Below are 13,716 nucleotides of genomic sequence, written 5' to 3' on the forward strand. Positions count from 1 at the left end.
GATGTGGACCTCTAATTCATGAACTGCAAGATCATGACCTGAGCCTAAGTCCAATGCTTAACTGACTGAAACACCCAGGAACCTCAAGGATATCTGCTCTATTTAAAAAGGTGGTATTGGGCAGCATATTACTTCTTCATAGCTAGCAAAAGATCCTTAAATCAACTTTGATAGAAAGGCCTAGCTTTAGAGAATGCTATGTGTGTATATATGTGTTGGGAGGTGGTGGCTTATTCCATAGCTGTACACAGGTATTGTTTTGTTTTTGTTTTTGTTTTTTAAGTTGTTTTGGCCTCTTAGCTATCCATGTGGTAAAGAGAACTTAAATGATCACTTAGGGACCGAACTTTGGTTAGTGTGGTAATCTTTTGGATAGTTCATAAATATTCCAATTCTCCCCTTTTCTGACCCATGGGAGGACTTTATTTCCTTACCCCATTTGGAGTTAGACATGTCCATATGCTTGATTTGGTAAATGATATAGGATAGGTGGTGATAAGACTCACATCGCATTTCTGCTGTTTTTGTCACCAAGGAGGTGCATGTTGAAGTGGAATCTACGTGAGCCAACTCTGCCAGCTGGTATGGAGCATGTGTTGTGAATAAGAAAACAAAATTGTCAGCCAATGAGATTTTGGTGTTATTATTGAAGAAGAGGTGAGCCTATGCTGACTAAGCTAAGCAGGACAGGGCCAGGTGTCTACTATGTCTACTGTGGATGAACACAGATTCTGAAGTAACCAGGTGACACAATAGAACTACCTAACTGAGAGTTAACAGAGAATGATTCTTCAAAGATGCAGCCCACAAACAAAACAAAACAGAATAGAAAACCCTTCAGTATCGATGTCCTGGGAGCTCTTCCATTTGCACCAGGATTTGCCCTCCCTATCAACTACTGTCTAGCTTGGGTGATTGGTCACAGGCTTTTTCTTATATAATCCCTAATTCAGACTACTATCATTGTCAAAACGAGATTGTGGAAATAATGACCTCTTTTTTATCATTTCTACATCTCTCGATCTTGCCACCTCCCCCTCTACATCCTGACTTCCTTCCCTTCCTTCTTTTATGGAAAAAAAAAACAAAACAAAACTGAGTGCCTACTATGTGCCAGGCACTGTACACACTTCTATAAGCAAAAAGCCAAAGAACTATGTTTTGGCTTCAGAGGAGCTTCTATTTAGTTAATGGCATAGTCTGACCTCTCTAAACAAATAATGCTAATATCAAATGGTAAGCATTGTACTTGAGATATTTACAGATAACATGTGGGCTTAGAAATAACATGGAATGACTATAATCTTATATGGCTGGGCCTTGACATTTAAATCAGTCTCAACAACACATAAACATCTTAAGTAAGATCTACAGTTAGTAGTAGCCTTTCAAACTTTACTAAGTCATAACTTTGGAAACATTTTGAGTGGGCAGAGACCATTATTTTGAAACATAAAAAAGAATGATTAAATACATAGAGTATTTGAGGAATGTATGAGAAGTGCCGATTTCATTCTGTTAGGCCAGGATGTAGACCCTTCCAACTCACATGATCTTCTCACTATTAATCACATCTGAAAGTGACAATAGGTGGAAATAATCAAATAACAAAGAAGATACATAAACATTGGCAAATGATTTGGGCTGTTACCAGGATCAGATGTTAGAAAATATTTTACAGAAGCTTGTACATTTAAAAGCCAAAAACTGTGACTAAACTGTGATTAAAGGAATTTGCTACTTTCATTTTAATTAAGTTTCATCAACCAAGGGTAGAATTACAATGAATGTGAAGAAAACTATGGAATATGCTTTTTGTTGTTTTTTTTTTTTATTCAGCAAAGCATACATTTTTAGAACATAAAATCGTTCAGGAAAAAAAAATCTCTGCTGATACCACAGTGCAAGCCAAACATAGCTGTTTCCCTGCTGATAACATATTCTGACTTTTAGTTTTGGCATGTAGAGGTCAGAGCAACTCACAGACTTAAAATATATATATAATCAAAGATTCCAAGTGCTTGTTTGGGAAATGTCATTAGGAAGGAGTTGTAAAACTGTGAATGGCTTCTAGAATGCAATTTACTGAATCAGTCTTTGTTCTCACAAACTAGAGTAATCTTATCCCTTGACAGTTGAAAATATATATAATCCCTATTTTTACAGTCAGTGAGCCACAGCTAATTCTCATCATTGGTGGGATTGACAAAGTTTTCACTTTCTTTGCCTGCTGTGCTGTGTCCCCGTTGGCTTGGAATAGCAGGTAGCACTCGGTTTGTCCTCAGAGATTCTCCAGATAGAACTGAGGAGAAAGAATAGAAGGAGAGACTTTCAAGGTTTGCTTCTGTGAGAGTCTCAGGAGAAATGGTGGGGGGAAACAATGTTATGTCTTAAGGAGTGGAGGCATTTCTAAGAAGCTTATCTGGTGAGAGCCTGGCTGCAGGAGAAAGCTGTATATCTGTATCTATTCAGGCTCACCACGTGTCATCAGGGATGTCAAATATGTACAAATACAGGACAGAGCCAAGTTTGATCAAAACATGATTGGGCTGTACGTTCCTGGCAGAGCTCTCTTTTCCTGGGGTGGAGCAGCTGTTGATGGCCAAGTCAGCACAATGCTCTAAATGAGCCCCAAGACATTTGTACTGCACTTCTATGCAAGCCTCAAAAGGTTCTCGGTTTCTTTTAGGAAAAACACTGTGTAGCTTTCCATTTCTTTTTCGCAGAGCTAAACTTGATCAAAGTCTTTATCTTCTCTTCCCTCCTTAAATTTAATTGTGCAGACCAAAGCTCCTGGGCTCTGCCAAAGAAAATCCCCTCTCTGGCTTCTCCAAGCCTCACCAGGATTCAAGGCTGACCGGCTACTTAATTAGATGTCTTTGTGAGTACATTTCTGTTTAAATACAAGGTCAGGCTTGAATTTCATCCAGTGATTGAATTCGCACCATCCAAAACTCTCACTTTACATAAATCAGAAAAAGCTGAGGAATGCATTTTGGTTTCTGCTACTAACTCTGTGTGAATTTGGACATGTATCTCCACCTCTCCCTTTCCTTATCTGCATAAAGACAGGGTAATACTAAGACCCCGTGGATTACTGATTTTACCTAAGGAATCCTAGAGCTCTCGATTGGTACCATCCAAACTACAGCTTGGGGCAGGAAAAGACGTATTGGATATTAATTCTTTGCAAATAGTTGCCAGTATTTTCCATATGTTATCTTGTGTAACCCTCCCAACAACCTTATCAGGCTGGCACTACTCTTACAGGCCAAGGAAGGAAATTGAAGGTTAAGAAACTTGTTTGAACAGGGCAGTTCCTAAATCTTTCAACCTCTGTAATTAAGAGGTTATGGCGAGGGATGGGGAAGATAATACATTGCGTGTCTGCATACATGTTATAAATGAGTGGGCTGGGATAGAAAGAAAAGGAAGGAAGGAAATTAGAATCCAGTAAGTATTGCTTGTTTTCATGAGGCAGCTGACTCATAGTCCTATAGTTTTGCTCCCGGCTCTGCTACTTACTACCTAAATAATGTTGGGAAAATCATGCAACCTTTCTGAACTCAAGTTTTCTCATCTGTACAATGGGAATAATAATAGAACCTGCCTCATAATACAGATATGAAAATATACAAATTCAGAATTTCTGGGTGTGGGGATCAGAAATCTACTCTATAACAAGTACCCTAGGTAATACTTAAGTACACTCAAACTTGAAGATCACTGGCTGAATAGAATATTTTTAGTATTTTATATTGTGAGAAATTTTTGTACAAAATATTATAAAATAGATCAACAATGTCAGGAGTAATATAGGTGAACAACATCTACTTGATTATTCCTTTCTGTTTAGGGATGTGTAGCCTCTGAGTACAAAGATGATACATATTTCCATCTGTTCATTGTAATAGGGAAACCAATGTCAAGAGACCAATCTTAAGAATTTTTAAAGCACCTTCTTAAACACATTAAATAGTACATAGCAAAATAAACTTCTGTTGTTGTTTTTATAATCCAAACATAAAAATTCCTCAAGGGAGGGAAGTATTCTTTTTTTTTTTTTAATAAGCATTACCAAGTTGGATGAAGCTTTAAAGAACTGTCTCTATTCTATTTTCCTGTAATTTACAAGTTTTGGCACCTGATGTTCCCTTGAAAAATGAAAGTAAACTGAAATAACAGTTAGTTGTGTTTAGACATGTTAACACTTGCAAAGGAAGCTGAAGAAGATTCATAATACTTACATTTTTGGTCTGGTAAGGGAGCTAGGTTGTTCCGGGTGAAAGGATGATCCCTGATTTGGGGTCTGTTTGGGGACAGATGCTGAAAATTTTGTCCTGGGGACAAACATAATTGTATCAATAATTTGAGATGCAACCAAGTGCAAATTGTAAAATCCAATGGATAAGATAATCATAAAATTGTTAGTGATCACTAAAGTTAAGATACTAATAACAACAGGGGTACCTGGGTAGCTTAGTCGGTTAAGCATCTGACTTCGGATCAGGTCATGATCTCAAGGTTCGTGAGTTCGAGCCCTGCATTGAGCTCTGCACTGACAGCTCAGAGCCTGGAACCTGCTTCAGATTCTGTGCCCTGTCTCTCTGCCCCTCCCCTGCTTGTGCTTTGTCTATCTCTCAAAAATAAATAAACATTTAAAAAAATTAAAAAACAGATGCTAATAACAACAAAAATAATAGTAGCTACACCTTACTGGTTTTTATTATATGCCAATCACTAGTTAAATGAAAGAAAAGAACATCAGAAATCATTTCTTGAATAAATCAGTTTAAATATAACTTCATAAACAAGCACAGTTGGCCACCCACTCTATAAAACTTAAAAGCTTGAAAAAAAAAAAATAGGGCATAAAGTACAACCCATCAGTCAAATCCGTGCTAAATGATACAGATAAGTAGGGGATATTCTTCCAGACCAGGGTTTCTCAATGCTGGCTGCACATAAGAATTGTCTGAGGAGTTTTGCTGCCCTAGCCAAATCCCAGATCAATTAAAAAAGAATCTCTGGGACTGGGATAGGGCATCAGATTTTTACTGGTTCCCAAAGGATTCTATTGTGTGGTAGGATTGAGCGTCACTGACCTAGAAGATGGATCTGGGTGAAGTCACCTGGGAGATTGCTATTCTCTAATTTAGGCCATAAGTAGTGCTGTGCTGGAACCATGTATACTGGCTCTTGGGAACCAATGGTTAAAATTTTAGGAATTTAGTGAGCTGGTTGACATCACAGTGGTGGCTCAACATTGGCCATAGTGGAAGTATTTATACCATGAAAATCAGCAAGCACTGATTTTTCTTCCAGAGAGCCAGCTGTTAAACATTTATCAACAGACTACTCATTACAGGAGATAGATCTAAATATCTGAAAATATAAAAAATACCCAAGTTATTCAGGTCCTTATACATAGTTGACTAAATGGGACAGGATTAGACTTTTTGCCAACTTGGACAAGAGATTCTCCCTCTCTAAAATTTCCTTATGTACAAAATGGTGAAAATAATTGTGTCTGTCTTTTTCACTTGTCCTAAAAATTAGGTAGGAGAACAAATGTAAAACATGTAGCTTACAAGGTTAACACTCAATAAGCATTAGCAATTATTACATTTTTATTCTGTAGCGTGTTTAACACGATCTCTGGGAGAGTAGGGAATGTATTCATTTAATTTGTCGCCTCGTAGTCTTGAAAGAATCAGAACAACTACAGTACTGCTCATAGGTTTAATTCTTCTGTTTGGACCAAGTCGTCCTTAGATAAGGGGAAACAGAAAAAGCATTAGCCAAGATCCACTGTCTATCTGCTTAGGTGAGTCCAAAGGCGTATTATAGGAGCAGTAATCTGAGCACTGCCATTTGATGAAGACTGAGCAAAACTTCCAGTCTCTCTGGTGGATATTATATTTTCATTCCTTTGTATCCTAAAGGTCAAATAACTTCACAAACTATTATTTAAAAAGAAAACATTCCTCAGTAGAATAATAGTGAGTAATTACAGTAAGTAAGCACCCTTATTAACTCATACCTTATTTATCCATGAATTGAGCAGAAATTTGCAAAACCAAGAAATGAGATAATGGTAATTATGGATAATGTCTATTGGGCTATTGTCGGGGACTGGGCTCAATCCTATATGCATAATCTCATTTAATCCTAACAATCACTTTCCCTTGTGAGATAGATACTATTATCATCCCTGAGGATACTGTGGCTTGGAGGAGTTCTCAAAAGTGCGCAAGGTCATATAATGGAAAGTGACTGGGCTCCAATTTAGGTCTGTCTGACCTAGAACCTATCCTGCCTCCCTAGCAGCCAAAGCAATTTTGGCAGGATGAGAGAAGTGGGCAGAAACAGGGTGTGGCAGTGATTTGGGAAGTGAAAGCAGAGCTCAACTTCATTCTGCACTGGCATTTGGCTCAGTTTTGAAGGAGGAGGTGGAGCTGTGTGCAGTCCATCTGTGCTGCAGGCACTGAAAGGGACCTCCAGCCTGTGGGGACAGGGTTGAGGACCACTGTCCTAGACTTCAAAGGCAGAAAAGGTTTTCAACTAAATCCCTTTGTTTAACAACTAAATAAATTCAGCACTCCTCTGTTGTGTGCTCACCATATTCCTGAGCTAGAGTACAAAGAGGAGAAGGCAAGATGCTCAGGAGGTGATTACAGTGTACGTTGGAAGAAAAACAGGTTAACGGATACTTTTGGAGCCCATGAGCAGTGCCGTGAGGGCATCACACAGAAAAGAGGGCTCCAGACAGGTGGAGGTGTCTTAACTCCCACAGAGCTCACTTGAATGTCTGCTCTGTCACTTCCTACCTAGCTCTGTGCCCTACCGAGCGGTGGGCTAACCTCTCTATGCCTCAATTTCCTCATTTCCAGAATAGGGATTAAAGACTCCTCTTCTGCAGTATTATTGAAGGGGAAGTACGCAGTTCAGTTTGCCATCTGCCCCCAGGAGGCTCAACAAGATAGAGCTATTCTTCTATGATTCACAGTAAGAAAGAGCCACACCTCCTATAGAGGTCAGGGTGACTTGCAGAGAAGTTTTGAGGTGGTTCTTAAAAATCTGTACAAGTCTGTTAAGCCCATAGTGGACAGAAGCTAAAAATAACATGGGCACTGACGTCATAGAGTGAAAGGTATGGGTTGTCAGGGAACTGAGAGATATTCAAGGAACTGTTCAGGGGGATGGGGGAAAGGATTAGAGATGTGAGGCACAGAAGCTGACAACAGAAAGTGAGGCCCTGCCATGCTGGGAGGATTTTGTTTACCGGCTCAAGAATCTGGCTTTTGTCCTGGAAAAGATGTAGCACCTGTGATGGGTTTCAACAGAGGGATCACTAGATCAGCCATACACAGGGAGGAGGCTGCATTGTTGCTAGGATATGTTAGAAAATTAGGGAGAAGGAAGTTCTCTCTTAAGGGAGAAGGGAAGCGAGAGCTTTCTTGCTTTCTGTGTGATGGCTTGTAAATAACCAGGCTGGTAGCAAACACCTCAGAGCTTTCTGTTCCATTTTCTCTGAAAGCTGTTTGCAATGAATTAAGCTGATGTGCTCCAAATTTCCTCATTAGGCTAAGTGCCTCACCCCCCATCTTTCTCCATCTAGCCCACTGACAGGTCTCAATGAATGTTAAGCAATAATCATTACAGCTCAATGTTCAGGGTTGCTGATGCAAGCACAGGTTAATGGCTGCCAGGAATTCAAACAGTGGCAGTGCTAGCTAGCCCTTATTATTTCTACTAAATCCAGGGCAGGAAAAGAGAAAATCCTATGCTAAAGCTACTATCCAAGTTCAAATCAGTGGTGCAATGGTATGACTTAGATTATCCAACTACTTTACTGTATTAGGCTTTCATATCACACATGATCTTAGCCAAAAGGCTGAGAAGCGATAGGCTTTCATATCAAATATGGCAGCTCAGTGTAGAAATCTACTGTTTCAACCTGCCTAGACTAACACTAAAACCACCCAAGTGAGCCTCCTAATCGTAGTCCAGAGCCTCGGTAGTTGCCAAAACATTTCAAACTGAGTTAAAAATGTCCGCAAAAATAAAATCCGTAAGGCAGGAAAATCTTTTTTGTTTTGGGGAGGACAATGTCATTTCTCAGACAATTACACTGTGGGTAATTGGTAAGCTTACTACCAAACTGGACTTTCAGAGAAATACATTGCCATGGTGATACCTTCCTATTTTGGAGATCTGGGTTCAAGTACAGAATACATCATCAATTAGTTGTAAAACTTGGAGCAAACTGTTTTAACTCTTCTAGGCCATGTGAATTATAACTGAAAAGAGCCTGATGAGGTATAATGGTCCCAGCCTCTGGGTGAGTAAGAAACTGTGGCTCAGAGAGATATGTCTTGTTTTATCAGTTGGGGCTCACCCAGGAAAAAAGGGACCTCTCTTGGTTTTTGAAACAGAGGGAATTTCATACAGAAACTTGTTTCTATTGGTGTTAGAAAAACTAAGAAGCCAAACAGAAGAGAGGGTAGAGGACAATCCAGAGATCAACCACTGAAAAAAAAAAAAAAAAAAAAAAAGCAACCATCTCTAGGCTGGAGAGATAAGGGGAAAGGATGGTGTTAAGCTAGTGGGGGCCAGAGCTACAGAGTGAGCAGCTGTGTGGAGGGAGCATGAAGGAGATGGAACCACTGTGGGAGCTTCCAGAAAAAGCACAGGGCCATTGTGGACAACTACACTGTTTTCCCTCCTTCTCCTGCTCTTCCTCATCTGCCAGTGCCTCCTGATACTTGGCCAAAAGTACCTGGGAGCAGCTGCAAGGGAGCTTGGGAAGTGTCATTCCCTGAGAGACAGAATAGGGCTGGAGGAAAAAACTAGACGTGAGGGCAATCAGGCAGTTGACTAGCACATTTACTTAAGTTTCATCATCTTTAAAACAAGGTGATTCCTAGCTTGTAACTAAACCATAGTGCTTAGTATGGGGCTTGGCACATAGTTTTAAAAAACCAAATACGTTTGTGTGGGTATAACACTTTGTTCAAATCACTGTTCTAAATACTTTACCTGTATCACCTCTTTTAATTTAACAGCAACTCACAACACTATAGTTAGGTATGGTTAGGTATTTCCTCCCATTCTTTTCAGGTGAAGAAACAAAAGCCCAGAGAGATTAAGTAACAGCACCTAAGTGACAGAGCCAGAATTTGAACCCAGATGTCTTAGCCCTTGTAGTAGTCCGCCTCTTGACAAATTAGAATGGCAGACCCTCTAACCATTTAATGAATAAGGTCCTTTCCATTTCAAAACCCTATGATCTTGTAACTAAACATGATAAGAAAAGTACCTTGAAGTCAGTTGCATAATCATTTTAGCAAATCCATATCTTTTAAAACTCATTTATAGGCTGAAGATTCTTGGGAGATTTATCTTACCACAACTCAGTTGCCTAGAATGGCTCCTAGCTATTATCAGTGCTTAAAAACATTGGTTGAAGGGGCACCTGGGTGGCTCAGTCAGTGAAGCATCTGACTTCGGCTCAGGTCATGATCTCCCGGTTTGTGAGTTTGAGCCCTGCGTTGGGCTCTATGCTGACAACTCAGAGCCTGGTGTCTGCTTCAGATTCTGTGTCTCCCTCTCTCTCTCTGCCCCTCCCCTGATTGCACTCTGTCTCCCTCTGTCTCAAAAATAAATAAACTTAAAAACATTGGTTAAAAAATAAATGCTTTGATGTAGCCACAGCTAATTATTTAAGATTCTCTTGGAGAATTTTGCTTCTTTTCTACTATTCTGCCACTCCAGGACTTTTCAAGTCACTTCACTGGCAAATGAAGCTAATTTTCAAACCGAGTTTATTGAATTTCATTTTATTTCCAATAATACAGAAAGTTTTAGATAGTACAAATGCCATAATCTACTAGTTCTTTATCCACTATAAAATCTCTCTTCTCTCTTAGAAACAAAAATCCAACTTTTGAGGGACAGCCTCATGCTGAGATAAAAGACTGCAATTCCCACTCTCCCATGCCAATAGGCGTGACCATATGATTAAAGTTCTGGCCAATGAGATGTAAACAGATATGTGGACTTAAGGGCAATGATGTCTTAACGGGAGCTGATTCAGCTGGGAAAATCCATGTTCCCCCTCTCTCTGTTTCTTTCCTCCTTCTCTGTTAGCCTTAATGGACCGTGAAATAACCTGAAGAATGGAAGTCATATGGTAAGCTGTGGAGCACACAGGAGGAAGGAGCCTAGGTTTTTGGTGATCATGGAGCTACCAAACACCTGGGAACTACCTACTTCAGACTTCTTTCCTATGAGAGCAATAAATTTCTATGTTGTTTAAGCCATTGTTACTTTGGTTTCTTTTACAGGAGGCTGAGCCCATTCCTAACTGACAGAAAAAGACAGGCTCTCTTGGGAACAGAAAAAGAACAAGATTTTCACAAATTTCAAAAGATTTTCAAAGGAGGAGATATTAGCCAGGACAGGACCAACTCCAGAAAGGAGGACGGGTTGAGGCCCTGGAGACCACTAAAGTATCAGAAGAAGAAGACTAATATCTTTCCTTCCTGATCCTTCTGTAGAACAAAGGCAAAAACATTACCTATGGCACTAACCACATACTTTAGCGCTTTGTGGAGGAAGTAAAATGTTGGGTGGAGTTTTTCTCAGACACCAGGATGTCTGTTTCTCACACATACATGTAAATATGTATGAGGGGAGTCATACTCTACCTCTACCTGTTTCAGACACCAGACCAGGCACACATAAATGAGGGAAGAGAGCTAGGCTCATGCTGCATATTAAACAGGAAGGAACATTTCTTTCTTTTTTTTTTTAGGAAGGAATATTTCTTATTTCCAAATATATATATTCCTCCATTTCTTTTTTTAAAAGATTTTATTTCTTTATTTTCAGAGAGAGAAGGAAAGTGAAGAGTGAGTGTGAGTGGGGGAGAGGCAGAGAGAGAGAGAGAGAGGGAGAATCCCAAGCTGTCAGCTTAGAGCCCGACACAGAGTTCAAACCCACAAACTGTGAGATCATGACCTGAGCCGAAACCAAGAGTCGGATGTTCAACTGACTGAGCCACCCAGGTGCCTCATCCCTCCTCCACTTCTTACAATACACATAGCCCTCTCAGTCTTTCATTCTTCTATGTTTGACAGAAATGTGGGTTCAAGATACATCATTTTTTTCTCTTAACCCTACTATGAGAAAAACAACAGAGACACATTAATGAAGAAAAACTGACACTCCTTGGAGAGATACTAGAGACTTGGACTGGGTTGAACTGGGGACAGTGATGTCTAGCTGGTGTTCAAGGGGACAGTGGGTATTCATACCTGGCCTATTATTACCAAGTGGAATTTGGGTTCAGTGTTGCCAGGCTTTTTAATTTTTCAGAAACGGCTAGAATTTTCTATTTTTTTATGTAATACTTGATGATTTTTAAATATTGGCAATTAATTCACTTGAAAACAAAACAAGATTCTGTGGCAATGAACTAATTTTGGAAGCTGTTTTGCAGCCTCTGCTTTAAAACAATGTTTCCCTTTCTCTAGTGTGCATCAAAATCACCTGCGGACCATTTAAAAAAATATATATATATATATTGTTTATATGTGTATAAAAACAAATTCTTTAGTGTGATATACTTATTTAAAGGGGGATATATACTTACTTATACCTATTTTGTGTGTGTGTGTGTGTGTGTGTGTGTGTGTATGTGTGTATACCCGTGTATAAAATATCTCTGGAAGAATAAACAACAAAAAATATTAGTAGCTTTGGATGAGTGGCATTGGTTGGCTTGGGGAAGAGACAGCAGGGAGAATTACAATGTAAGCCTTTGGTATGTGTGGAAACTTGAACCATTAATGTGTGAATGTTACCTAGAAGGTATTGCCATTTCCTCTCCTCCCTCACCAAAATTTTGCTTCTGTAGGTCTGAAGTAGGGATTGAACACCTGATTTAAAAGCAAGCCATCACACAAACAAGTCAACCCCTCATAATTGATATTGCCACTATCCCTGGTTAAGAATCTTAGCTACTGGAAATAGTAATATTTCTGCTTTTATCTTCCAATCACTACACATATCTGTTGGGAATATAAGAAGGCACATACTTTAACTTGATGATTGCCCTCAGGGTGGAAAAGCAGAATGTTTCAATAGCCTAGAGATCTTGAGTCCAGTAGACTCAAGGAAAAATGTTGGTCCTAATCATCCATTTTGCTCTGGCCCTGCCTTCTAGGCTACTGTCACCCCAAGTTCCTAGCCCAGAACTATAGGAAACATTTCTTGGAGAGAGCCTGCCAGGAATGAGGAAGAGGGAAGCAAGGGTAATACCTGATGAAGGATTATGTAGATGAGGAAGATGTGGCAGCCCAAAGACCTCCTGGTGACCAGAGCCACTGGTGAGCAATCTGTCCAGCAGTTTATCAGAAGAAGACACAGTCCCAGCCTTACAGAACACCTGGTTAGAATCGCCTCTCCAGGGGTTATCTAGCAACGCTTGGCAACCAGTTCTGTTATGCAGTAAGTCCTGCTCACTGCGGCTTTTCTGAGATCGCTGGGCCATATGATGACTACCGGAGCTCAGACCAGTATGGGAAGTGGTCCCCTGGGAAGCTGTCAGGAAGTGACTGCCCACGGTGATGGGTGGGAGACTCTGCGTTCTGATTGGTGGAAGCCCCTTGGGGCCCAGAGGCTTCTTTTCTAGCAAGAGATGTTTTGAATTCTCTGAGGTCCGCTTCTTAAGGTCAATCATAGCCACCTGATCGCCTGGCCCTTCTTGGCAGTTGGTATCCACGATGCCGTCAAAGGTGGTGATGATGTCATCGACTTCCGAGGTGTGCTCCCCCCTGTGTCGATCCCTGCTGTGATCCTTCTGATAGGCTCTCTGCTCTTCTTTTTTGTTTTTGCAGAAGATTTGGTTGAGCATGCTGAATCGTCCCTCCTTCTTCTGGGGTCTACTGCTCTGGGAAGGAAAGGGTCGAGTAGGCTCTGTTCTATGGGAATGTAAAATAACAAGGACTCTGTAAGAAGCTAGGAAGTGGTCACAATCCCCCAACCAAACACTGCCTCCCTCTATTTCATCTGCTTGAGAAGGTTGTCTTAGGTAATCCAAAGACACCCCAAAGCACTTTCAAGTCAAAGGTCAGGTGGAAGAACTTGCAAAACCCTTTGTTACTCCACTCCTTGCCATAGTTAGACTATTTCTTAGATTCCTCTTAGTCCCTCAGGAACTGTCCTTTCAAAATCTACCTCTAGATCATACATTTTCACCAAGGGATAAACTAAGTTGAAAACAGCTTAAAGCATTACTGTTCTCACTTCTCAAGCACAGTCAGTAGGGGTATAAGTTTTAAGTCACAGAGATGAAGGCTAAGGGTGAGTTCAGGCTTCAAGTGGTAGAGGCAAGGGGAGCTTGTAGAGACAGGGGAAATGTGGTTTCAGGTTTTCTCTGAAAGAGATCTCATAAGATCTAGGCATAGCTCAGACATTATCTACCTCAGGAAGCCTGCCCGTTTTATGCTTTTTGAATGTTCTTTGTTTCCCTTTCAGTTTTTACTAAATTTCCTATTGGAAAATACTTTTTAAAAAAGGAAACCGAGGGAAGAAGCTTTAGTCTGGGCTTTAGCTGCCCACGAGGAAGTGTTTGTCCCAGAGATCGGGTGTGGCAGCAGAAGAAAAGTGAGCAATGCCCAATGGGCAGGCAAATTCTAAAGAAAAAAA

General features: G+C 40.3%; 1 protein-coding gene across 1 annotated transcript in view; it reads right to left on the bottom strand.

Moving 5' to 3' along the window:
• Nucleotides 1-1,725: 1,725 nt before the first annotated feature.
• ANKRD55 (ankyrin repeat domain 55) overlaps nt 1,726-13,716 on the bottom strand; it is a 95,990-nt gene continuing 83,999 nt past the window's right edge. Inside the window, exons 9-11 of the mRNA XM_049649482.1 lie at nt 12,328-12,989; nt 4,248-4,340; nt 1,726-2,302 (exon numbers count right to left, since the gene is read on the bottom strand). Of these exons, the coding sequence (XP_049505439.1) occupies nt 2,181-2,302; nt 4,248-4,340; nt 12,328-12,989 (877 nt within the window). The 3' untranslated portion in view covers nt 1,726-2,180. The remainder of the gene's footprint in view (nt 2,303-4,247; nt 4,341-12,327; nt 12,990-13,716) is intronic.

Source organism: Panthera uncia (assembly GCF_023721935.1).
Source record: "Panthera uncia isolate 11264 chromosome A1 unlocalized genomic scaffold, Puncia_PCG_1.0 HiC_scaffold_17, whole genome shotgun sequence".
NCBI classification, from domain to species: domain Eukaryota; kingdom Metazoa; phylum Chordata; class Mammalia; order Carnivora; family Felidae; genus Panthera; species Panthera uncia.